The sequence below is a fragment of the Populus nigra genome, chromosome 4 (assembly GCF_951802175.1).
Source record: "Populus nigra chromosome 4, ddPopNigr1.1, whole genome shotgun sequence".
Taxonomy (NCBI): domain Eukaryota; kingdom Viridiplantae; phylum Streptophyta; class Magnoliopsida; order Malpighiales; family Salicaceae; genus Populus; species Populus nigra.
The window spans coordinates 463516-490422 of record NC_084855.1 but is presented as its reverse complement, the minus strand read 5'-3'; the positions used below and the strand labels follow the sequence as shown (position 1 = coordinate 490422).

The following is a 26907-nucleotide window of genomic DNA, read 5'->3' as shown; positions in this document are numbered from 1 at the left end:
ATCTTTTAATACAATAACTAAATTAGGAAATTCGGAAGGGAGGGATCAAAAGTTTAGTTAGTTAAACATATAAGGTGTGTTTTTTTATTTTATTTTTGTTAAAAGTATTTTTTTTATTATTTTGATGTGTTAATATCAAAAATATTTTTTAAAAAATATTTTTTTATTTTTATATATAACTGAAAAACACTTTAAACTACTACTATTATCACAATTCCAAACATATTAATAATAATATCATAGCAACATTGCTAGTATATTAATCGAAACCAAGTATATTTTTATGTATTTTTAATTGAAAAACACTTTAAACTACCACTATTATCACAATTCCAAACATATTAATAATAGTATCATAGCAACATTGCTAGTATATTAATCGAAACCAAGTATATATTAAAGTAATGCAAATAAAACTTAAAAGTATTTTTTTAAATAATTTCTTCTAAAGTTATTTTTGATAAATTTAAATTTTTTTATATTAAAAATATTTTAAAACACATGAAAAACATTATCTCGATGACTTTAAAAAACACATGAATTATAATAATGGATAATGTTTAAATCCTTTTTTAAGCGATTTTAAAGAAGTATTCCCGTATTATTTTAAAGCATTCAAATGAATTAATAAATTCTCATAACTAATAATATTCCTAAAGTCTAAACTCATACTATCAAGTATTTCCTCCTAAATCATTATATCATCCTCTTAAGATTACAGTCATGAGTCACCCGACTCGAAAACCAGAATTGGGTTAAATTGAAAATATCAAGCCTCGATAACGGTACATTTTTAATTTTAACAAGGAAACTGAGGCTAAATCATAAATTCAAGCAAATATTTTTTTTTACACCAAACACGAACCGCTGAAATCACAGTCTCCTTTTGCTTTCCTGTCGATCTGGGGAATTTTTTTTTGCAAACTAGATCTCCTTTTCCTTTTAATTAATTAAACCCCCCAAATCCAAACTCGAATAAAATCCCAAACATTTTTCCAGCTCGATCTAACCACCAAAATTCCAGTCACCTTCGATCCCACAAAATCAAATTCTCTGATTTTTAATTTTCCTCATCGAATTCAATTCATATTCATGTGATCTTCTAAATCCGAGGAGGAAGTAGAAATGGCGGTGCCAAACATGGATCAATTCGAAGCGTACTTTAAGAGAGCTGATTTAGATGGGGATGGAAGAATCAGTGGAGCTGAAGCTGTCTCTTTCTTTCAAGGATCCAATTTGCCCAAACAAGTCCTTGCTCAGGTCACCCCTTTCTCCTTTATATACTCTGTTGAATCCACGTTTTGATCCAAATTAGGTCAAAATTGTAGTTAAATAGATGCTTGATGGTGAAAAAGTCGATTTTGTTAATCAATTTGAAAATAATTGAAATCTAGGATTCGATTAAATTAGGTCAAAACTGTTTGTTTATTTTCTTTTTGGAATATTAGATGCGAGGATTTGTGATATTTAACTCGAGATATTTTTTTTTAATGTGGATGCAGATATGGATGCATGCTGATCAGAGTCGAACTGGCTTCCTTGGCCGGCCGGAGTTTTTTAATGCTTTAAGACTTGTAACTGTTGCTCAGAGTAAGCGAGATTTGACACCGGACATTGTCAAGGCAGCATTATATGGACCGGCTGCAGCAAAAATCCCCCCACCGCAAATTAATCTTCAAGCCACAGCTGCTGCGCCTCAAATGGCGGCGGCTTCACCTGTGCCGCAGATGGGTTCTGCTGCCCCAACAACATCTCAAGGTTTTGGCTTTAGAGGACCAGGAGTTCCAACGGCTGCGCCTCAAATGGTTGCTTCATCTGCCACGCAGATGGGTGCTGTTGCTCCGACAGCATCTCAAGGTTTTGGCTTTAGAGGACCAGGAGTTCCAAATGCTACTATGAACCAACAGTACTTTCCTCGGCATGGTCAAACTATGAGACCACTTCAGGGTGTCCCTCCAGGAACTGCTTCCCGTCCACCTCAGGGTATGCCTGCCAGTAGTCTGGGGGGTCCATCGTCAGTAATGCTTACTGGAACTGCTTCCCGACCTCCTCAGGGTATGCCTTCCAGTAGTCTGGGGGGTCCATCATCCATAATGCCTACTGGAACCACCCCCCGTCCACCTCAATTCATGTCTGGTGGTTCTGCTGGTCCAACTCCCAGTGTCTCAAACCCGAACATATCAAGTGATTGGCTTGGTGGAAGGACTGGTGGAGCTCCAACTAGCCCTGGAGGGGTCCAGCCATCTATACCCACCACTACTTCCCAGCCGCGACCTCTAAGCTCAGTTTCCTCTCAGCCCATTGCTAATGATTCTAAAGTTGTTTCTGGAAATGGGTTCGCCTCTGATTCGTTTTTCGGTGGTGATGTGTTTTCTGCAACCCCTACTGCAACAAAACAAGAACCCCCTCTGCCTACTTCTTCAGCTACCAGTGGCACTCAAGCTCCCATTAAGTCCGGCTCACTTGATTCACTGTTGAAAGCTGTTAACAACCCAACCTCATCTTCCATTGTCTCGGGTTCTAGTGATGCCCAAGCCCGAGGTCCAGTTAAGTCCAGCTCACTTGATTCACTTCAGAGTGCTTTTGCTGTGCAACCTCTGGGTGGTCAGCCTGAACGAACCCAATCATTACCGAGCCCAGGCCAACAAGTTTCAGCTTCAAATTCTGCCTCACTTGTGTCACCTGGCATTTCAGTTGGAGTTGGAAAATCTTCTGATAGCACACAGCTTTCATGGCCAAAGATGAAACCAACAGACATTCAGAAGTATAATAAAGTTTTTATGGAAGTAGATACTGACAGAGATGGAAGAATCACTGGTGAGCAGGCACGGAATCTTTTTTTGAGCTGGAGGCTACCAAGAGGTAATGGATTTTCATTTTTCCACATGGCTATGGATTCTCCGTGGATTAAGCATTATAAAAGGTTCATGGCAAATTAACCATATTGTGTGGGTTCCTTCCGATGGGGGGAGTCAAATTTCTAATTGGACATTAATTTTGGATTTGGTTTTTGTAGATTTTATAATTTGATGTAGGTTTTTAGACTGTATTGTTTGATTTTGGATATGATATGATGAATCTCCATTGTTGTATTTGTAATGCTTTGTAAGCTATTGCCTAGTTGCCTTGTCTGATATTATTTTGGGATGATGGTTTCTCTAGACTGTAAATTGATTTTGGATATGATTGAGATAAATCTTCATTGGTATTCGTGTGTTGCTGCATAAAAACTGCAGATCTCCTTTTCTTTTCTGATTGCTTATGCTTATTAAGTCATTATTTGCCTTTTGCAGAGATTTTAAAGCAGGTCTGGGATTTATCTGATCAGGATAGTGACAGCATGCTTTCTTTGAGGGAATTCTGCTTTGCTCTTTATTTGATGGAGCGGTACAGGGAAGGCCATCCTCTTCCAGCAGCTCTTCCAAGTAATATTATGTACGACGAGACCTTGTTGTCCATGACGGGTCAACCCAAAGTTGCTTATGGAAGTGCTGCTTGGGGTCCTGGTATGGATTACAATTTCTTTGAAAGGTCTTTTATTTCTTATTCTTTTCTTTCTAGCGGATGAAATTTTCTTGACATTCCCATCCTCATAATTAGGTTTTGGACAGCAGCCTACACGATCCATGGCCCCTGTCCCTGGCATGAGGCCACCTGTTCCAGTAACTGCCTCCCAGCCTGATGGTGTCATGGTAAACAATCAACACAAGTCAGGAGCTCCAGTGTTGGAGGATTCCTTTTTGAACCAACATGATGGCGGAGAGCAGAGTTCGGCAAACTCAATGATTCAAGATGGAACAGCCTCAGAGAAAAAGGCACCATTCTCTGCCCTTTTGGCTCGCATGCCAAACTATAGTTGAATTGGATATTTTAATTCTTTTGACTTTTGGTTGAACTTTTTGAACTTCCCTAACCATAGCAAAATGAATTTCTATCTTAATCTGAACAGTAACAGTTGGATGTCAAGAGCAAAAAAGAATTGCCACTTTCATTTGGTCCAGAAAAATGAATTTCCATTGCTTTTAATCCAATTTGCTAATTGTCTGGTCATGGTTTTTCATCCGATTCCAACTGTTTTGTTGTCATATTTTTTTTCTCCAATTTTATTTTGCTCGCCATATCTTTCTTTGTACTTAAGGAGACATGTATAGTCTTGAAAGTCATTCCTGAAGTTCAATGAATATGTTATATTTGGTGCAGAGTGATGAAACAGAGAAGCTGATTTTGGACTCCAAAGAGAAGATTGAGTTTTACCGTTCTAAAATGCAGGATCTTGTGAGTAGCTGCTTTTGTCTATCCCCTCCCCACCCATCCCTCCTTTTTTTTTTCTCGGTTTTCTTTTCATTGATACCCAACTGTTTTGCCAATATTTGATGCATGAAAATTAAATATGCACATGAAGTCCCGAGTCTTAAGAAAAGGGTGGTTTCAGACATGGCCTGATGCTTGCTTGCCTTATATGTGGTGTTTGGTGATACTATAATGTGGTGGTTTGAATGTCAGTCAACAAGATCTGGGTTAAATATCAACAAGAATCTGGTGCTGCTTGTTTGTTTTGATGACCATTTAAGATCATTTATCATCGGAAGATGTAGAGTAATGACAGATGTAGTTCAAATAGATGCTTTTTATGGAAAAATCGTGTCTTCTATGAATGTTATTCATTAGGATATTTCTGTTCATGTTATTTTCTTCCCCTTGATCATCAACTAGGCATATTAATATATCTACCGTGCAGTAATTCTGTTGATTAAGAGATCCTTAGTATTCAATCAGTATGTCAACCTTTATGAACAGTATAACATCCTAATGGATTTGTTCTTAACTCACCTTTCTCATTTTTTGTCTTTTTTTTGTGTGTATATCAGGTTCTGTATAAAAGCAGATGTGATAATAGGCTAAATGAAATCACAGAAAGGGCTTTGGCAGATAAACGTGAGGTATGCTCTGAAATATAAAGAATTTGGTGTCTATTATTTATAATAATTGGACTTCTATGGGGTTCTATGTCAACAAATTACGTAACAGGCAGAGTTGCTGGGTAAGAAATATGAAGAGAAGTACAAGCAAGTTGCAGAAGTGGCATCTAAATTAACAATTGAAGAGGCAACTTTTCGTGACATTCAGGTAAGAACTGTACCTCTCCAGTGTAGTGATGAGTCGGGTGATTTCCCATCTGCAAGCCTTTTGGAATGTCCAAACTTCACTGACAAGTCCTCACCTGTCTCTCTTCATATACATGGAAATAAATAGTTCTACAAACAGCACATACACACATGTATACATGAGTAGCTGAACTGATTTCATCAAAGCTAATTTTAAATAAGTGGATGCCAACTCTTTCTGCCTCATTACTTAACCAAAGTGGACAGTCCATGATTTCCTATTTTAACATGGATTCTCATTCTTTTCTTCCATGAATTTTTTTCCTATGAGATGCATCATGGTTCCAAGTCCTTGACTTGTGTTTATAGCATGTTTTAGCATATAAGTGTATAATAATGGTAATGTTAACAAAGCAAAATTTCTTTCCTCTCTTTGTCTCAACAATGGCCTTTCCTTGTCTTTTTATTTAACATGCTTAGATTTTAGACAAAAAGTTTTTCCTGGATGTGAGAAGTAAAAAACACATGCGTTGTGCTTATTTAATTGGTGGCATTTAGTTTGTAACCGCTTACCATTTGAAATCATGGAGCTTGTCTGGTCTTATAACAGTAAAATGCTAACATATGAAATTATATCCCTTGATAAATTTCTTCTTTATAACATTTAGGAGAGAAAGCTGGAGTTGCGTCAAGCAATAACTAACATGGAACAAGGTGGCAGCGCGGATGGTATTCTTCAGGTAAATAGTAACAATTTAACCATGGCAAGTCATTGGAGATTTTATCCAACACTCATCCTTTGGTGTCATAGGTTCGTGCTGATCGTATACAATCAGACCTTGATGAGCTATTGAAGGTTTTAACTGAACGCTGCAAGAAACATGGACTGGATGTTAAGTCAACTGCCGTGATTGAGCTTCCTTTTGGTACTCTCAATCCTCTCTATTTTGTGCCAGAGTGTGTGCCTTGCTTCTGAGTTCTTAAAATAGCAGTTGTGCTTTATTTTACATTTGAGCAAGCCCTTCCCAGCTCAAAGAAAAGGATCTGCTGCTTGATGTGTTTTTGTTAATAAGCTAAAGTAGTGTGACACATTCTTAGATAATGTGCTAACTGATGCTCCTTGAATTTGATTCCTTAATAAAAGGATGTTTGAATCCAATTCACTGACAGAATTGAATTTGATTCAATTAGCAAAATTCAATTCAATTAACAAGATAAATGATGCGCTTTTATGATTTGCAGCACATTCTGGGATTTTTTTGGTTTATTGTTCAGCTTGTGGAATATTTTGTTTGAATTTGATTAATTCCATTAACTCCTGAATGAATTAATATATGTTATGGTTCCCGTCATAATTGATTTGCATTTGTGATTCTCAAGGCTGGCAACCAGGAATTCAAGAGGGTGCTGCTACTTGGGATGAAGATTGGGATAAGTTTGAAGATGAAGGTATGCTCTCTACCTACCCTACATTGAACTATTTATCACACCTCATGCTTCCTTTTGCCTTTCCAATCTCCAATAAATGCCATGAATTGAGTGGATTTTTCTCAAGAATATTGCACAAATATTAGTTCGAATTTATCCATGCAACATATCATTTCCACTTTCAGGGTTTTCCAATGAGCTCACTGTTGATGTGAAAAGTGCTCCTGGTCAAAAGGAGAGAGCACCTGCGGATGGTAGTTTAACCCCTGATTCATTGTCAAATGGAGATGGGAGGTCTGGAATTTTTACTGGAGAACATGTGCTTGAGAGTGAATCTGCATATTTCCACAGTGAAGATGAAATTGCAAGAAGCCCTCAAGGCAGTCCAGCTGGAAGGGCTGCTTCAGAAAGTCCATCTCAAGACTTTGCTGATGTTTTTGCCAAGAATACTGAAGCAGATATGGATACCCATAGGTACAGCAATCAATTTGTTTCCATGCCTTTTACCTACATGCCTCCTACTTTAGTGCTGATTGTTGGCCTACTTCATGATGATAATGAACTTTATATTTTTGGCAATAGAAGTTTTGATGAATCAACCTGGGGTGCCTTTGACACAAATGATGATGTGGACTCAGTCTGGGGATTTAACCCTGCAGGCAACAAGGTGAGTCCAATATTCCTGAAGCACTCTTTTATTCTACTGCAATTGAGCATGGATACATGTTGGATATTCAAATTGTAGCTTGCTGAAGCACATTCTATGCTGTTATCACTTTATAGATCACTTCATTAAGGAATTGCACGTGATATATTGATTTAACCCTCACATCATGATTGCTGGAATGCGTTTACAAATGTAGTCATATTCTTGTTATTACCATCATATTTGCACATACCTTGGGCCATGCATCTATCCTTAGGTTTCCATGTTTTTGTACATAGGCACTCTGGTCGAAGTGAAACTATTGGCAAGTCTTGTGAAATATACCTGTGTGCAGTTCTCAGGTTTTATCATCCAATGAGATATCCAGATGCATATCCATTGTCGATACAGTGAGTTGAACTTTGTGAGAGATGCCATGTGCTATTAGAGCACATAAACAATGCTAAAGATACAAATTATTGTGATTAAAATTATTTTATGGATTGGTGTTGCTGCTATGATGGGTGTTGCAGTGATCGATTAAATAATAAAAGTCTGAGATATCTCTTCACGTTGCCCTCAATTATTTGGTTGTGTCATCTAGCAGGACTCTTCTGAGAACGAGAGAGATTTCTTTGGATCTGATGATTTTGGTCTAAAGCCAATCAGAACAGAATCCACACCAACAACGAATACTTTCCAGAAAAAGAGTATATTTTTTGAAGAATCTGTTGCAGGTTCCCCAATGTCAAGATTTGGCAACTCTCCAAGGTTCAGCGAAGCAGGGGACCATTTTGACAATTACTCGAGATTTGATTCCTTCAGCATGAATGAAGGAGGCTTTTCACCACGAGAAAAGCTTACAAGGTTCGACTCCATAAACAGTTCCAAAGATTTTGGCCACAGTCGTGCATTCTCTTCATTTGATGATGGAGATCCATTTGGCTCCAGTGCCCCCTTTAAGGTTTCATCTGAAGATCAGACTCCCAAAAAGAGTTCTGGCAATTGGAGTTCTTTCTAGCAGCAATCTGGTTTTCCCCTCCCTCCCTCTCTCTCCATTTTTTTTTACGGTTGCCAATTTTTGTATGTGCTGTATAGATTGTGTTGAAATGCTGCATTGTTGTAAAGTTATTCATCATGGCCTTGCTTCATTTTTATTTGCTGAGGTAAAAAAACTTATGTTTGGGGGGCATCCAGATCAAAGATAGAATGCTTGTTCTTTTGAGTGGCAAATTCTTGAGACCAATAAAAACCGAGTAGTTTGAGAAAACAATGACTCTTGGCATTCCATCAACTCACATTGCATTTTATTTGAAGCTGCCTGCTTCACTATGACTGTTGACATTCCCTTTCGTCATTTTTTATTTTTTGGTGCTACGAGTTGTTTAACAATGTAAGCTAGGCAGTAAACACCGGTTTTGGAGGCGCGTGACCTTCCTTGAGGGTTTTGACCACGCGCTTCCTTGGATATTTCTATTATCCAGATGAGCTCGGCTACTAGGCTATGTCTGAATGAGATTATGAGCTCGTTAGCTGAGCCTTTTCCATATTGGCAAGTTGTGGACTCTTATTGGGTTTTGCATGTTGGATTTGGCTCCGATTTGATGAATTTTTTTCTTCTTATTTGGTGAATGTATTTTATCTATAAAGTAGTAATTAAATAGCTATTCCTGGAATAATAAAGGAATGTCGAAGTTGATTCGGCTTTTTATGGTGAAAAGAAAAAAGATCAATCCTTCTGTATTTTGGAATGCTAGATATAGGTACGGTGCTCGTATTGTTTTCTTCGCTTGAGTTTACTGCCCCACATCATTCCTGCTTCTTTATTTTATTTTCCCCAAAGAAGTTTATATATGGGCATGGTGCTCATCAAATGCAATAGATTTTGGAAATTTAAACCAAAGTATTTTCTGATATTACTAGAGGGCTACGGTGCTTGTGCTGGAGTTTTTACTGCCCCACCTATCAAATTGCAGTGGTCATTTGCAAATAAAAGTCACTAAAAAGAGCATCATCAATATTCCAAGAAAGATGGTCCTTCCAAAATCATCGAGTTAATGGACCACATACCGACACTGACATTAATTGTGCTTTCTTATGGAATCACACTATTGCCGCTCCCAAAACGGCAAAGTGACTCAGGTGGTGATTTTGTTGTGGTAGCTGGAGGTGGAGGAGTGAGGGAGGTTGGTGTGATGGATATGGAGTTTTCAGTACTACTAGTTGTGCTCTCATCTACGCAGCTTCCATCCATTTCTTTTTTGTTTTTGTTGTTGTGAAGAGAGAAGAGCAAGAGAGTCAGAGACAGAGAGGGATGAGGTGTTTTTGTTGACTAGAACTAGAGGTATGATTTGGGTTGTGCTCGAGGATTTGAGAATATATATAGATAGAGGGTAGAGGTGTTGGGTAAAGTTTTGGGATTTTAATTTTAATTTTTGATTTTATGGGTTAAATTAAGAAATACGGGGTGGGGTGCACTGTGGTCTTGGGGAGAGACGGGGACGTGGGTGAGGTGGGTGGGTCAACCCAAGGAGGGGATGGTAAGGAACTAGGAAGATTCATGGAGTTAGGGTCGTAGTATGTGTGTGTGTGTGGAGGGTTGTGTATGTAGGTAGGGTGGGGCCTTCTTCTTATTACCATAGGCATGCTGGATATTTTTCCAGGACATTAAACCATGTCTAGTAGGGTGCTCTCCCAACACTGTCTGTCTCGACTCAACCACTTAAAGGAAAGTTTGCCCATTGCATGCTCTTGGAAGCAACCGGATTATCTACTCTATTTATGAAACAAAGGCCCTACAAGACGTGGGATGAGTCCATGAAAAAGCCATGCACTTAATTCATTCATAAATTTCGCAGGCAAGCACTAGACGCAAACATGGCCGGATCCAAGACGCGAGCAATTATTTTCTACACGGTCTCTTTCCATGAAAGGATGGATTGACTGACTGGCCTTCTTAGTTTTCAAATGCCACTGTTCGTGATAAAAAATAGAATGCCTGTTCTTTAGAGTGACAGATTGTTGAGACCAATAAAAACAAACTGAGAAGTACGAGAAAACAATGGTGGTGAAATTTCATGGTCTCATTTTCACCCATCAACTCATATTGTTCAAGTTCCATTTTATTTGACGCTGCTTCACCATGACAGTTGGCATTGCATTTCTTCAGTTCTTATTTTTTGGTGCTCTGAATTGCTTAACAATGTAAGCTAGACAATAAACACCGGTTTTGGACTTTCTCTACACCACAACTACATCAGTCTTTCAAGATTACAGGTTCGATCCCTTCAGAAATAGGGAATTTGAAAATTTGTATGGACTTTCTCTACATCACAACTACATCACTGGTTCGATTCCTTTTTCATTAGACAGTTTCTTGCTTACTTTCGAATCCAAAATCTTGACCTTCAATGAAATTCGTGTCTCAAGAATTTTATCTCGTAAGAGATCATTGTGGCAGGTCTTGAGATTTCTTTGCTGAAGCTGCGAAATCTTAGCATACACATAAATGTAGGAGAGATCATGGTTCCTTGCTGAAAATATCAACTTTGATCTCATATTGAACTGAACAAGAGCCTCGAAGAGCATGCATGTTTGATAATGTTTTCAGTATTTCAACTTCAATACGTGGGCAATACGGATTTACTATGGTTGTGTTTGTTTTTTAAAAAGTGGTTTTCGAGAAACTATTTTTTAAATTTTCCTGTGTTTATTTGTCATTAGAAAAGTTGGTCAACGAAAAACACTTTCCGAATAACAGAAAATACTTTCCAGTCAAAAAAAAATTTGACTTAGTTTCCAAGAAAATGTTTTCCTTTTAATTTAGGTGGAAAACACTTTTCGGGAGTTGTGAAAAATTTAGAAATGTCATATTATTTGCTGATTATATCATATTTGGTCCTCAAACTTTTGATTTCTATATATATTTTGTTTTGAATATTTTTTTTTCAATTTCATTCCTTAGAATTTAATTTTTATATTAAGTTTGGTCCATATTTTTATAATTATTATTTGCTTTTCCCTTATCAATTTTTAATTGAAATTTTTTATCTATCAAATTTGGTCCTCATTCTTTTAATTGTTACTTATTTTATTTGAAATAATTTATGAAATGTTTATTATTATTATTTTAATTTTTTCATCTTTTAATTTTTTAATTTTTTAAATTTATTCTCTATTATTTTGATTATTATTTATTTTATTTGAGATAATTTATGAAATTATATTTTTTTCAATTTCATTCTCATTCAACTTTTTAATTTGTAAGATTTGGTCTTCATTATTTTAATAAACTTGAAAAAAATAAAACATTAATAAGTTATTTTCCAGCTTATTTTTCATGATATAACCAAACACTGAAAAATACTTTCAATTTATTTTTTATTACACTACTAAACATCAAAAAATAATTCATTTTTTTTAAAATTTATTTTTTCAGAATTCATTTTAAAAAAAATTATTTCCCTTCAAACAAACTGGATAATAATCAAATTCAAAAATTAATGGAACGTACGATGATCAGAATACCACTATGTATTAGCATTATTTTTCTACTCGGCCTCTTTCCATGAAAATCAGGGAGAATAGAATTAACTGATTGGCCTTCTTTATTTCCAAAATCCACTATTGGTGATTTGTACACCTTTTTCTTAATCACAACGGAAGAAAAGTACACGTGAAACACAGACGATCTTGACTTGGAACGAGTCCTTGGGAATGCCATGCACTTCATTCATAAACTTAGCATTATCATTGAAGGGAAGCATTAGACACAAACATGGCGTCCATTGATTATGAGCCAAAACTTCTTGCAATTTTAAGCATCTCATTTTTCTTGTACTGTATTTTTGTATATAGTACTGGTCTCGTGGCTGCGCTTGAACCAGCCTTGCTAGCATTAGAAGGCAAGGCTTTGCTTGAGAGTGGATGGTGGAGTGACCTCAGCAACCTCACCTCACATCGGTGCACGTACTGGCCTGGCATATTTTGTAAGGCTGGAAGCATCAGTGAGATTTCCCCACCTCAAGAGTTCCTCAAGGTGGGAAATAAGTTTGGAAAGATGAACTTTTCTTGCTTCTCAAACCTTGTCCGTCTCCACCTGCCCAAGCATGAGCTCAGTGGGAGCATCCCGCCTCAAATTTCCATCCTTCCACAACTCAGATACCTCAACCTGTCCTCAAATAATCTAACAGGTGAGTTACCGTCTTCACTTGGAAATCTCAGCCGATTAGTTGAGCTTGATTTTTCTTCCAATTATTTCATCAATTCCATCCCTCCAGAACTAGGCAATCTTAAAAATCTTGTTACTTTGAACTTGTCTCATAACAACTTCAGCGGCCCAATCCCTTCGGCACTTTGTCATTTGGAAAATCTAACGCATTTATTTATGGATCACAATAGTCTCGAAGGTGCCCTCCCTAGTGAAATAGGGAACATGAAAAATCTAGAGATTTTGGACGTGAGTAATAATACACTTAATGGTCCAATCCCTCGAACAATGGGTAGTTTAGCCAAGTTGAGGTCTTTGATCTTTCGTGAGAACAAAATCAATGGATCCATTCCTTTGGAAATAGGAAATTTGACGAAACTTGAAGATTTAGATCTTTGCTCTAACAACCTAGTTGGTTCAATTCCTTCAACGATGGGTCTTTTATCCAAATTGATTTCTCTGGTTCTATGTGAGAACCAAATCAACGGATACATCCCTTTGGAAATAAGAAATTTGACGAATCTACAACATTTAGATCTTTACTCTAATATCCTAGGTGGTTCAATTCCTTCAACTTCGGGCTTTTTATCCAATTTGATTTTTCTAGATCTTTCCTATAATATCCTAGCTGGTTCAATTCCTTCAACTTTAGGCCTTTTATCCAATTTGATTCTTCTAGATCTTTCCTACAACCAAATCAATGGATCCATCCCAATCGAGATAGGAAATTTGATAAATTTGACAGATTTATATCTGAATTCAAACAATATCAGTGGTTTGATTCCTTCTATAATGGGCCGTTACCTTTTTGAAAACCAAATCAATGGATCCATCCCTTCATCTTTGAAGTATTGTAATAATTTGACCTTCCTAGATTTGAGCCGCAATAATTTAAGTGAAGAGATACCCTCCAATCTATATGATTTGACCTCTTTACAATATGTGAATTTTAGTTACAATAATCTCTCAGGCCTTGTTCCCTTGAATTTGCCAGCACCCTTTCATTTTAATTTCACATGTGATTTACTTCTTCAAGGGCAAATTACCAACTATTCTGCAACTTTTAACGCTACTGCATTTGAGGGCAACAAATATTTACACCCTAATTTCTCATATTGTTCATCTTTTTACTCCCCACCTTCAAAAGACAACAGAATAATTCATTCCATCAAGATATTGCTTCCTATCACCACCATTTCACTTTGCCTCTTGTGTCTCGGATGTTGTTATCTGTCTCGATGCAAGGCTACCCAACCTGAGCCAACATCATCAAAGAATGGAGACTTGTTTTCCACATGGAATTATGATGGGAGGATTGCATACGAAGACATCATTGCAGCGACAGAGAACTTTGACCTCAGATATTGTATCGGATCCGGTGGTTATGGGAGCGTCTACCGAGCACAACTTCCAAGTGGGAAGTTAGTTGCCTTGAAGAAACTTCATCGTCGAGAGGCAGAGGAGCCGGCTTTTGACAAGAGTTTCAAAAATGAGGTGGAACTGCTCACACAAATACGTCACAGGAGCATTGTAAAGCTTTATGGATTCTGTTTGCACCAGCGCTGCATGTTTCTTGTTTACGAGTACATGGGAAAGGGAAGCTTGTTTTGTGCCTTGAGAAATGATGTCGGAGCTGTGGAATTGAAGTGGATGAAAAGAGCACACATCATCAAAGACATTGCTCACGCATTATCTTACTTGCATCATGATTGCAACCCGCCAATTGTTCATCGAGACATATCAAGCAGCAATGTTCTGTTGAATTCAGAATCCAAGTCTTTTGTTGCTGATTTTGGCGTGGCTAGACTTCTCGATCCTTATTCGTCCAACCTTACCGTACTTGCTGGTACCTATGGATACATTGCCCCAGGTCAAATATTTCTTCTTTATATACGTGTATCACTCATGTCATGCACACCAACATTAAAGCAAACTCTTTTTTATATTTTTTTAATTTCATTTTGTTTATGGACAGAGTTGGCTTATACTATGGTGGTGACAGAGAAATGTGATGTCTATAGCTTTGGAGTAGTGGCGCTAGAAACATTGATGGGAAGGCATCCAGGAGATATCCTATCATCATCTGCTCAGGCTATTACACTGAAAGAAGTGTTAGATCCTCGTTTGGCACCTCCGACAAATGAAATTGTCATACATAATATATGTATTATTGCAACTCTGGCATTCTCTTGCTTACATTCGAATCCAAAATCTCGACCTTCAATGAAATTCGTGTCTCAAGAATTTCTATCTCCCAAGAGATCATTGGCAGGTCTTGAGATTTCTTTGCTGGAGCTGCGAGCTCTTGGCATGCACGCAAATGGAGGTGATGTCACAGTTCCTAGTTGAAAATGTGAACTTTGAGCTCACATTGAAGTTTACAATATTTCTTAATTTTGGAAGAACTTTTTCCATTTTTAGTACACTAAATGTCTTTATAATATTTTAGTGTGACATTGTATGTAATTTTAACAAAGCACACTTTTCTCGTGTACTGCAGAATCAATAAGAACATCACTGTCTAGGTTAAATTGAAATCATCACTCATCTTATAATTAGGCAAATCCCCACTTGAAATATGCAGAAGATATTTGTTAACTCCTTTTGTTCCTGCAAGCTCTTGTATATTGGATGCCTGAAAGCAGTGTTTGGATTGATTTTTTTTTCTGACTGATGTGCTTTGGTATTGATCATTTGGCACAGATGGGATTTTCAATCATCTTCCAAAGGAATACCACTTCAAGATTTATGTCTCATGTTTGGAACCGAAAGAAGTTAAAAGAGAGAGTTTTTGTTGTCTCAGAGACATTTACTAACAGAAAAAATGATTTCTTCGTATCAGCCTCTGGTTTATAAATAAAAGAATGAAACCAGGTTTTTAAGTTGAAATTCTTTACCATGATACCACATTGATCATCCTTATTCCCCTTCATGATATCTTTAAATGAGAAAAAGCTTGGAGTGCGCAACTGTCCTGATGCTATTAAGCCAGCCGGGAAAAGAAAGGTAATCCTCAGGACCAACATCTGTCATCTCTTTCTGAGGGCAAAGCCCAACCCCAAAACTTGCTTGCCGGAGCACACAACATCAGGCTCTTATTATCATATGCTTCACCACGGCACCACCCCTCCGAGCCGTGAAACAACCTCATTTTCAAAACCTTTCCTCGGTAAATTAACATGCTCACAAGTAACCTGATTAAAGATCACAGTAGCTAGGATTAAAAGGGACGAATCACCGAAACATAAAAAACCATCACTGAAATTAAGAACAATGAGATTACCTACTAGTAAGTCTAAGTTATTGCTGGAATGGAGAATGGGGCGATATTAATCGATCATTACAAGGCGTTCATGGACATGATAACTATAATTGAGTTAAATTTATGATTTAATAAATAAAAAAGTGCTTAATAATTTTTATTTTTTAAATAATGATATAATAACCAAAAGCAAAGCAATGGCAAATGGCTAGTTAAGAAAAAGCTTGACGGAGCTGAACAAGATTGAAAAGAAAACATCTGTTTTTTTTTAACAAAAAAAAGAGGTTTGAGATACTCCAGAGCTAATTTATCACATGAAGACAAAATAATTCTCAATAATAATCAAATAAATTACAAGAAAAATAAATGTTTTCTAGGCCTATACAACTTAATTGTTTATATACTACTAGTTATAAAAATAAATTACAACTTGTTTAAATAAGTATTCAACTTATTTTTACTGAAAATAAAAATTCTAAAATAACCAGAAAAAATAAAGAAAAAATAATCCAAATACATGTAGAAAAAACAAGAAAAATTAAGAAAATAATGTTGTCTAGGCCTAATATGAAAGCCTTCTTGACCTTAACTTGTTACAGTAGCAACCCATTAATTATAAAACAAGGCATTTAGAATATACCGGTAAAATTCAAATAATATCTAACGACAAGAGCTTATTTTCGTTAAAAAATATTATTTGGAGCATCAGATTTTTTTCTTGAACTTCGACAGGTCCATATAGTCAATAAATCGTATATGCTAAATGTTTTACATATATAGTCTAATTATAACAAATGATTAGACGACAGTTCATATTCTCCTGCATGAAAGCTCTATATATATACCCATTATCTTGGTGACAATTGACAAGTCGCCGATCCAATTCTGCAATTATATTACAATGCAAGGATAATATATTTATTTCGGATTTTATTAATTATCCCAAATCTTTTTATACCAGCGCGGTATTTCTAATTCTTGCAAGAATCGTACAGGACTGGATGGTAATATCACTGACAATCCATTTTTTATTTTACTATAATTATTTTTTATTTGAAAATATATTTAAATAATGTTTTTTCTATTTTTAAAAATTTATTTTTAACATCAGCACATCAAAAAAATCTAAAATCATAAAAATAATAATTTAAAGCAATAAAATAAAATAAAATAAAATACTAATTTTTTTAAATGCTTTTAAAACTAAAAAAAATAAACAACAAACTAGGTCTAAAATTACCAGAATACACAAACATTGTAATATTATTAATTTTAATTTTAATTTATACTATTTTTTTGTTCTTATTTTTATTCTTTTGTAATTTGTTTTCTTAAAAAATTATTATATAAAGACTAAAAAAATGATATTTCAATATAGCAATTGTCACATTGTGTCATTTTTATATTGCATTAAAAATGAGTTTCAGATCTTACATTTCTTTACCAACACATATGATCTTTACTATATTGTATTATATATAAGCTTTGACTTTTTATTTCACAATTATATTTTTTACTCGCCATAAAAAAACACATTAATAACACTCACACATTAATTCATTTACGTTAGAAAAAAATAATAATCAACTTGCAGCTAGACAAATAGATCACGTTAACATTTTTTCTTGTATTTATCAAAAGAGATGATTCTCGATTGATTTAATTAAATGCATGTATATACGTTTTGATTTACAATTAGATTTATTTTTGTACAAAAACACATTTGAAAAACTTGCATATGTTTTTTCTTCCAAAAAAATTATCTCACCCGTAGAGAAGTGCATGTCAAATAACTAGTAGTATAAACTAAAAGAGGCGATGATTTTACTGTACATCACCTCACAAAACACTATTCATTTTAATAGTGCTTTTTTTCTATTTTTTTTTCAAACCTATGTTTTCCCCTAATTTCATACTTCAACATTTAGTTTATTGGAGATTTAGCTTCATAATTTATTGTGGTTTGCTTTATACACGGGTCTAGTCTTATAATCTATGTCACAGGTTTGGCCGGTTAACTCCGTTGATTTGAGTTTTTTTTTAATTGATATTTTTTTTTTCAATCTCATCCTTCAACATTGTGTTGATTGAGAATTGTGCTTCATGATTTTTTTTGGTTTGTTTTTTATGAGGTTATCTCAATTTCATGACTCGAGTCGTGAGTTTGGCTGGTTAACCTAGTTGACTTGAGTTTTTTTTTTGTATTTATTAATTGATATTTTTTCAATTTTATCTTTCAGTATTAAGTTGATTATTAATTAGGCTTCATGATTTATTCTGGTTTGTTTTCTATGAGTTTATCCCGGTCTTATGACTTAGATCACGTGTTTTGCAGGTTAACCCTTGTAGACTGAGGTCGTTTTATTATGTCCTGTTTTTAGATTGATTTTTTCTCTCTTCAATTTCAACTTTCAACAATGGGTTTGTTGAAAATTAAACTTCATAATTTATTTTGATTTACTTTCTATGACTCGTGTTATTTTTTTGTTTACTTTCTATAAGGTTATCATGATTTCTTGATCCGGATCACAAGTTTAACAGGTTAACTCAGGTCAGTTTTTTTTGTCATTTTTTATTTTCTTTTTATTTTATCCTTTAATATTTGTTTGATTTGAAATCAGACTTCATATTTTTTTGGTCTTGCTTTCTATAAAGTTATCCTGGTTTCATTACCAGGGTCACAATTTGGCAAGTTAACCCAGGCTGACTAAGATCTTTTTTATTTTTATGTTTTTTTTTTATTTCATCCCTAAATAATGAGATTTCTTATCTCGAGTCATAGGTTAACTCAGGTTTGTTTGCCCTTTTTTTAGTTTATTTTTTTTTCTCAATTTTATCCTTCAATATTTGGTTGACTGGGGATTAAACTTCATATTTGTTTTTGCTTTCTATGAGGTTATCTCGGTCTTATTACATAGGTCACGAGTGTGGCTGGTTAACCTGAATTAACTCAATTTTTTTAATTGATTTTTTTAATTTCATCCTTCAATATTGGATTGATCGAGAATTGAACTTCATAATTTATTTTGATTTATTTAATATAGAGTTATCTCAGTCATATGGCCCAGATTATAGTTTTGACAGGTTAATATGAGCTGACATGAGTTATTTATTTTTTAATTTTTTTAATTTTATCATTTAATATTTATTTAATTAAAAATTGAGTTATCTCTTCACAATGCCCTCAATTATTTCTTCTTTTAAGGCTGCGTTTGTTTCCCGGAAACCAAAAACCACTTTCCAAATTTTTATGTGTTTGTTTGCCATTAGAAAAGTTGGTCAACGGAAAACACTTTCTGGTCAACAAAAAACACTTTCCAATCAAAGAAAAATTTGGCTTGGTTTCCAGGAAAGTGTTTTCCTTTTATTTTGGGCGGAAAACACTTTCCGGAAGTTGTGAAAAATTTAGAAATGTCATATTATTTGCTGATTATATCAAATTTAGTCCTCGAACTTTTGATGCTATATATATATATATATTTTGTTTTGAATATTTGTTTTTCAATTTCATCCCTTAGAATTTAATTTTTATATTTATTTTGGTCCTTATTTTATAATTGTTATTTGCTTTTTCCTTATCATTTTTTAATTGAAATTTTTTATCTATCAAATTTGGTTCTCATTCTTTTGATTGTTACTTATTTTATTTGAAATAATTTATGAAATGTTAATTATTATTATTTTTATTTTTTGATCTTTCAATTTTTTTTATTTTTTAGATTTGATCTCTATTATTTTGATTATTATTTATTTTATTTGAGATAATTTATGAAATTATATATATTTTTAATTTCATTCTCATTCAACTTTTTAATTTGTAAGATTTGTTTCTCATTATTTTAATAAACTTGAAAAAAATAAAATATTAATAAGTTATTTTTCAGCTTATTTTTCATGATATAATCAAACACTGAAAAGTGTTTTCCATTTTTTTTTATTATACTATCAAATATCGAAAAATAATTTATTTTTTTAATTTATTTTTTCAGAATTCAATTCCAAAAAAAATTATTTTTCTGCAAATAAACAGGACTAAAAATACGAGATATCTCTTCAAATTGCCCTCAATTATTTGGTTGTGTCATCTAGCAGGACTCTTCTGAGAATGAGAGAGATTTCTTTGGATCTGATGATTTTGGTCTAAAGCCAATCAGAACAGAATCCACGGCAACAACGAATAATTTCCAGAAAAAGAGTATATTTTTTGAAGAATCTTTACTGCCCCACCTATCAAATCGCAGTGGTCATATGCAAAGAAAAGTCACTAAAAAAGAGCATCATCAATGGATCCATGGGTTTTTCATGGACTCATTCCACGTCTTGTAGGGCCTTTGATTAAGAATTAGGCAATAGTTGGAGGACTTGACAAGTAATTGCAGAAGGAGACCTGGACAACCCTACAATCTTGTCTTTTAGGGGAGTACTTGCCTTTTGGTTTTGGATGATGAGGCCCTTGAGTTGCCACGTTTGTGGGTTCTCGTAATTCTTGCAAGAATTTGAAATCTCGTTCTGATTTGTCTTGCTCGTATAAAAAGGCTTAAGCCAACTGCTGCTTGGGCTTTGTTTCGTATACATGTTAGAATAGTTTGTTTTTGTTTAGGTTCAATTGAAGGCCCGACAAGCCTCGAACAAGAAAGAAACTGATGCAGGGCTGTAATCATTAAAGAAAATTATTGAATATACACAGCCATGGGATAATGAATAAAATCCTAAATAAATATATTATCCTTGCATTCTAATATAATTGCAGAATTGCAACGGCGACTTGTCAATTGCCACCAAGATATTGGGTATATATATAGAGCTTTCATGCAGGTGAATATGAACTGTCATGTAATCATTTGTTATAATTAGACTGTAAAACATTTAGCATATACAATCTATGAACGTCCAAGGAAAAATATGATGCTCCAAATAATTTTTTCTCCTGGATTGTCTAAGAGCTTTTTCTTATTTAAAGATATCGTGAAGGGGACAGTTGCACATACCCCAAGCTTTTTCTTATTTAAAGATATCGTGAAGGGGAAACTAATGGGATGATCAATGTGATAACAAGGTAAAGAATTTCAACTTTAAAAATTGGTTTCAACCTTTTATAAATCAGATGCTGATACGAAGAAATCATGTGCTCATAATCGGATACGTACTATGATATATTTTCTCAGTTAGTACGTAAATGTCTCTGAGACTGAAAATAATCTATAGCTAGGCATCCTGTACAGCTACGTACAATGTTGTGTATTACTGCTAGATAGATATGGTGGAGGGAGGACATCTCAAGTCACCATCCTATGAAGTCAAAGCTTGGTTCTAAACATGAGACATAAATCTTGAAGCGGAAGATGATTGAAAATTCCATCTGTGCCAAATGATAAATATTTAGGTGCGTCATTCAGGAAAAAAGAGAGAGAAAGAGATAGAGTAAAACATGTTGCTCAGATAATGACAGGAGTCAGAACAGACTGTGGAGAGTAGATCCAAACACTGCTTTCAGGCATCTATTATACAAGAGCTTGCAGGGACAAATTAATGGAGTTAACAAATATCTTCTGCATATTTCAAGTGGGGATTTGCCTAATTATAAGATGAGTGATGATTTCAATTTAACCTGCTAGACAGAGAGGTAGACTTAATATGATGCTCATATATATTGATACTAGCTATCATGCACAAGAAAAGTGTGCATTATTAAAATTACATACAATGTCACACTAAAATATTACAAAGACATGTAGTGTGCTAAAACAAAACAAAAGAAAAAAAGTTCATCCAAAATTAAGAAATTCTATAAACGCATGCTCTTGGAGGCTCTCGTTGAAGTTCCATGTGAGCTCGAAGTTGACTTTTTCAGCGAGGAACTGTGATCTCACCTACATTTGTGTGCAAGCCAAGATTTCGCAGCTCCAACAAAGAAATCTCGAGACCTCCCAATAATCTCTTGGGAGATAGAAATTCTTGAGACACGAATTTCATTGAAGGTCGATATTTTGGAGTTGAATGTAAGCAAGAAAATATCAGACTTGCAATGGTACATATATTCTGTATGACAATCTCATTTGTTGGAGGTGGCAAACGAGGATCTAACACTTCTTTCAGTGTAATAGCCTGAGCAGATGATGATAGGATATCTCCCGGATGCTTTCCCATCAAAGTTTCAAGCGCCACAACTCCGAAGCTGTACACATCACATTTCTCTGTCACCACCATAGTATAAGCCAACTCTGTCCATATACAAAACGAAATTAATATATATATTTAAAAGAGAGTTTGCTTTAGTTTTGCAGTGCATGAATGGTAAATATGCATGTTAAGAAGAAATATTTTTACCTGGGGCAATGTATCCATAGGTACCAGCAAGTACAGTATGGTTGGACGAATCCGGATCGAGAAGTCTAGCCACACCAAAATCAGCAACAAAAGACTTGGATTCTGAATTCAACAGAACATTGCTGCTTGATATGTCTCGATGAACAATTGGTGGGTTGCACTCATGATGCAAGTAAGATAATGCGTGAGCAATGTCTTTGATGATGTGTGCTCTTTTCATCCACTTCAATTCCACAGCTCCAACATCATTTCTCAAGGCACAAAACAAGCTTCCCTTTTCCATGTACTCGTAAACAAGAAACATGCAGCGCTGGTGCAAACAGAATCCATAAAGCTTTACAATGCTCCTGTGACGTATTTGTGTGAGCACTTCCACCTCATTTTTGAAACTCTTGTCAAAAGCCGGCTCCTCTGCCTCTCGACGATGAAGTTTCTTCAAGGCAACTAATTTCCCACTTGGAAGTTGTGCTCGGTAGACGCTCCCATAACCACCGGTTCCGATACAATATCTGAGGTCAAAGTTCTCCGTCGCTGCAATGATGTCTTCGTATGCTATCCTCCCATCATAATTCCATATGGAAAACAAGTCTCCATTCTTTGATGATGTTGGCTCAGGTTGGGTAGCCTTGCATCGAGACAGATAACATCCGAGACACAAGAGACAAAGTGAAATGGTGGTGATAGGAAGAAATATCTTGATGGAATGAATTATTCTGTTGTCTTTTGAAGGTAACAAGTAGGTTTTTGAAGGTGGGTCGTAAAAAGAAGAACAATATGAGAAATTAGGGTGTAAATCTTTGTTGCCCTCAAATGCAGTAGCTTCAAAAGTTGCAAAATCATTGTTAATTTGCCCATGAACACATGTGAAATCAAAATTAAAGGGCGGTGGCAAAGGCAAGGGAACAGGGCCTGAGAGATTATTGTAACTAAAATTCACATATTGTAAAGAGTACAAATCATATAGTTCGGAGGGTATCTCTTCACTTAAATTATTGAAGCTCAAATCTAGGTAGGCCAAATTCTTACAATACTTCAAAGATGAAGGGATGGATCCGTTGATTTGATTGTGAGAGAGGACTAGCTTTGTCAAGCTATTGCCTAACCGAAAAGGAATCAAACCGGTGATTTGGTTGTAGGAAAGATCTAGCAGAATCAAATTGGATAAAAGGTTCAAAGTTGAAGGAATCAAACCGGTGATTTGGTTGTAGGAAAGATCTAGAAGAATCAAATTGGATAAAAGGCCCAAAGTTGAAGGAATCAAATCACTGATACTGTTTGAACTCAAATGTAATTCTTCCAAATTTTTCAAGTTCTGTATTTTTAAAGGGATGATTCTGTTGATTTGGTTGTGAGAGAGATCTAGCGTTGTCAAGCTTGTTAAATTGCGTAACGAAAAAGGAATCGAATTGGTGATTTGGTTGTAGGAAAGATCTAGAAGAATCAAATTGGATAAAAGGTCCAAAGTTGAAGGAATCAAACCACTGATACTGTTTGAACTCAAATGTAATTCTTCCAAATTTATCAAGTTCTGTATTTTCAAAGGGATGATTCCGTTGATTTGGTTGTGAGAGAGATCTAGCGTTGTCAAGCTTGTCAAATTGCGTAACGAAAAAGGAATCGAATTGGTGATTTGGTTGTAGGAAAGATCTAGAAGAATCAAATTGGATAAAAAGCCCAAAGTTCTAGGAATCGAACCACTGATATTGTTTGAATCCAAAATTAATTCTTTCAAATTTGTCAAGTTTTGTATTTCTAAAAGGATGGATCCGTTGATTTGGTTGTGAGAGAGGTCTAGCGTTGTCAAGCTTGTTAAATTGTGTAACGAAAAAGGAATTGAATTGGTGATTTGGTTGTAGGAAAGATCTAGAAGAATCAAATTGGATAAAAGGCTCAAAGTTCTAGGAATCGAACCACTGATATTGTTTGAATCCAAAATTAATTCTTTCAAATTTGTCAAGTTTTGTATTTCTAAAAGGATGGATCCGTTGATTTGGTTTTGAGAGAGGTCTAGCGTTGTCAAGCTTGTTAAATTGCGTAATGAAAAAGAAATCAAACCGATGATTTGGTTGTCAGAAAGATGTAGAAAAATCAAATTGGATAAAAGACCCAACGTTGAAGGAATGGAACCAACTAGGAAATTAGAGCAAAGATCTAAATCTTCAAGCTTCGTCAAATTTCCTATTTCCAAAGGAATGGATCCATTGATTTCGTTATCATGAAAGATCAAAGACCTCAACTTGGCTAAACTACCTATTGTTCGAGGGATTGGACCATTAAGTGTATTATAACTCACGTCCAAACTCTCTAGATTTTTCATGTTCCCTATTTCTCTTGGGAGGGCACCTTCGAGACTATTATGATCCATAAATAAATGCCTTAGATTTTCCAAGTGACAAAGTGCCGAGTGGATTGGGCCGCTGAAGCTGTTATGAGACAAGCTCAAAGTAACAAGATTTTTAAGATTGCCTAGTTCTGGAGGGATGGAATTGATGAAATAATTGGAAGAAAAATCAAGCTCAACTAATCGGCTGAGATTTCCAAGTGAAGACGGTAACTCACCTGCTAGATTATTTGAGGACAGGTTGAGGTATCTGAGTTGTGGGAGGATAGAAATTAGAGGCGGGATGCTGCCAGTGAGCTCATGGTTGGCCAGGTGGAGACGGACAAGGTTTGAGAAGCAAGAAAAGTTCATCTTTCCAAACTTATTTCCCACCTTGAGGAACTCTGGAGGTGGGGAAATCTGAATGATGCTTCCAGCCCGATCACAGACTATGCCAGTCCAGTTGCAACGATGTGAGGTGAGGTTGCTGTAGTCACTCCACCATCCACTCTCAAGCAAAGCCTTGCCTTCTGATGCTAGCAAGGCTGAGTCATCAAGTGCAGCCACAAGACCAGTACTTGATACAAAAATACAGGACAAGAAAAATGAGATGCTTAGAATTGCAAGAAGTTTTGGCTCATAATCAATGGACGCCATGTTTGTGTCTAATGCTTCCCTTCAATGATAATGCTAAATTTATTAATGAAGTGCATGGCATTCCCATGGACTCGTTCCAAGTCAAGATCGTCTGGTCTTTCACGTGTACCTTTCTCGCGTTGTGATTAAGAAAAAGGCTTACAAATCACCAATAGTGGATTTTGGGAATTAAGAAGGCCAATCAGTTGATTCTATTCTCCCTGATTTTCATGGAAAGAGACCGAGTAGAAAAATAATGCTAATACATAGTAGTATTCTGATCAACGTACGTGTCATTAATTTTTGGATTTGATTCTTAGTCAATCTTGTAGATTTAAGTTGAAATAGTGAAAACATTATCAAACATGCATGCTCTTCGAGGCTCTTGTTCAGTTCAACATGAGATCAAAGTTGATATTTTCAGCAAGGAACCATGATCTCCTACAGTTATGTGCATGCGAGACAAAAAAAAATTGAGACACGAATTTCATTGAAGGTCAAGATTTTGGATTCGAAAGCAAGCAAGAAAATGCAATCATAAGGTGTTTGAGAGTGTTTAATAATTATTTTTTAAAATATTTTTTTATTTAAAAATATATCAAAATAATATATTTAAAAAAAATTATTTTTCACATCACCACATCAAAACAATTCAATAACATAAAAAAATTAATTTTTACATTTCCACTGCATTCAAATTTTTTATTAAAAAAATAATTTAATAAAAAAATTAATTTTTTTAAAAACACGATTTTAATTGTATTTTCAAAAGCCTTTAAATTTTAATTTGTAAATAATGTAAGTATACTTTTTGTTCTTAAACTTTTTTCCAGAGATAATCGTAGCTGCAATGTAATATTTTTAATTTTTATAGATTCTGTATATATTGAATTGGGAATTGGATTGCTTCTTCTTCTTCTTTTTTACAATAACAGTAGATTGGTTAGGTTGGACTCAACTTGTAGGCTAGGACAAGCTGATTATTAGTCTATATTGACGTGCAAGATCAGTCGGGTGTGCGCGCGCGCGGGGCCTGAATAGTGACAATCTTGACTCAAACTACTTCAATGAAAGTTTGCCCATTGCATGCTCTTGGAAGCAACCGGATTATCTACTCTATTTATGAAACAAAGGCCCTACAAGACGTGGAATGAGTCCATGAAAAAGCCATGGACATAAAGCTTTCAAATTGCACATAATAGTAGGAACCGAACCATGGACATTATTTGAACTAAGATCTAATGTTTTCAAATTTTCCATGTTCCCTATTTCATAAAGGATGGATCCGTTGATTTGATTGGAAGAAAGTTCAAGATATCTCAAATTGGTTAAACTGCCTACTCTGGAATGAATGGAACCACTGATATTATTTGAATCGGGATCTATGGCTTCCAAATTTGCCAAGTTCCATATTTCCAAAGGGATGGATCCGTTTATTTAATTGGAATAAGGCTTTAGATATCTCAAAATGGTTATACCAAGGTTTCAATCAGAATCTCGGCCTGTTCTAGAAATCCTAGCCGGAATGTTCCGCTTTTGTTTTGGCTGGAACATTCTGATTCCATTCCGGTCAAATAGTTTTTTTTTTACTTTTAAAAAAAAACTCTCTAGTTTTACGATACCAATTACATTTTTTAATCCGATTAATGGATCGAATTAAAATTTTATGAGGAGTCTCTTTGCATATTATTTCATCTTAAGTTAAATTTTTAGAGCATTGAGAGTTTAAAAAGATCTTACAAGACTGCAGATGATATTTTTATAATTTTGTTTAAATTCATAATTTTGTTCAAAAAGGTTATTTTATTGTTTTTTTTTAGATTGAATGTTTACTAATTTCACCATTCAATAATGGGTTTACTTGTAATTGAGATTCATATCTTATTTTGGTTTGTTTTATTTGGGGTTATCATAGTCTCATTATCTAGGTCATGAATTTAAAAGGTTAACCTGAGTCGATTCAATATGTTCTCG

The 26907-nt window shown here is 35.1% G+C and overlaps 3 protein-coding genes across 7 annotated transcripts in view; 2 read left to right on the top strand and 1 right to left on the bottom strand.

Annotated features, from left to right (window-relative positions):
- The first annotated feature begins 845 nt into the window (after positions 1-845).
- LOC133692774 (uncharacterized) overlaps positions 846-26907 on the top strand; it is a 40496-nt gene continuing 14434 nt past the window's right edge. The window contains exons 1-13 of one of the 5 annotated variants that reach the window (XM_062113914.1): positions 846-1260; positions 1503-2862; positions 3294-3506; positions 3601-3815; positions 4201-4275; positions 4869-4940; positions 5029-5127; positions 5774-5845; positions 5917-6031; positions 6486-6554; positions 6719-7007; positions 7119-7200; positions 7784-8452. In XM_062113914.1, coding sequence (XP_061969898.1) covers positions 1126-1260; positions 1503-2862; positions 3294-3506; positions 3601-3815; positions 4201-4275; positions 4869-4940; positions 5029-5127; positions 5774-5845; positions 5917-6031; positions 6486-6554; positions 6719-7007; positions 7119-7200; positions 7784-8200 — 3213 coding nt within the window. In that variant the 5' untranslated portion in view covers positions 846-1125 and the 3' untranslated portion in view covers positions 8201-8452. Of the gene's footprint in view, positions 1261-1502; positions 2863-3293; positions 3507-3600; positions 3816-4200; positions 4276-4868; positions 4941-5028; positions 5128-5773; positions 5846-5916; positions 6032-6485; positions 6555-6718; positions 7008-7115; positions 7201-7783; positions 8453-26907 lie in introns of those variants that run through there. The other 4 variants (XM_062113915.1, XM_062113912.1, XM_062113913.1 and 1 more) reach the window with 4 other exon arrangements.
- Positions 11877-14925, top strand: LOC133691991 (probable leucine-rich repeat receptor-like protein kinase At1g35710). Its single transcript, XM_062112632.1, has 2 exons — positions 11877-14258; positions 14364-14925. Exons 1-2 carry the CDS (start codon positions 11957-11959, stop codon positions 14735-14737), a joined length of 2676 nt encoding a protein of 891 aa, XP_061968616.1. The 5' UTR covers positions 11877-11956; the 3' UTR covers positions 14738-14925.
- LOC133692006 (MDIS1-interacting receptor like kinase 2-like) lies at positions 21275-24980 on the bottom strand. The gene is made up of 2 exons (XM_062112649.1): positions 21978-24980; positions 21275-21871 (listed from the first exon to the last, which is right to left on the bottom strand). The coding sequence occupies exons 1-2, from the start codon at positions 24952-24954 to the stop codon at positions 21498-21500; spliced, it is 3351 nt and encodes a 1116-aa protein (XP_061968633.1). The 5' UTR covers positions 24955-24980; the 3' UTR covers positions 21275-21497.

What these genes read in the sequence shown, in the direction of transcription:
- LOC133691991 (XM_062112632.1), top strand. Translation starts at nt 11,957, where the DNA reads ATGGCGTCCATTGATTATGAGCCAAAACTTCTTGCAATTTTAAGCATC. An exon ending in CTATGGATACATTGCCCCAG is followed by an intron (nt 14,259 to 14,363) that starts GTCAAATATTTC and finishes GTTTATGGACAG; the next exon opens with AGTTGGCTTATACTATGGTG.
- LOC133692006 (XM_062112649.1), bottom strand. Translation starts at nt 24,954, where the DNA reads ATGGCGTCCATTGATTATGAGCCAAAACTTCTTGCAATTCTAAGCATC. An exon ending in CTATGGATACATTGCCCCAG is followed by an intron (nt 21,872 to 21,977) that starts GTAAAAATATTT and finishes GTATATGGACAG; the next exon opens with AGTTGGCTTATACTATGGTG.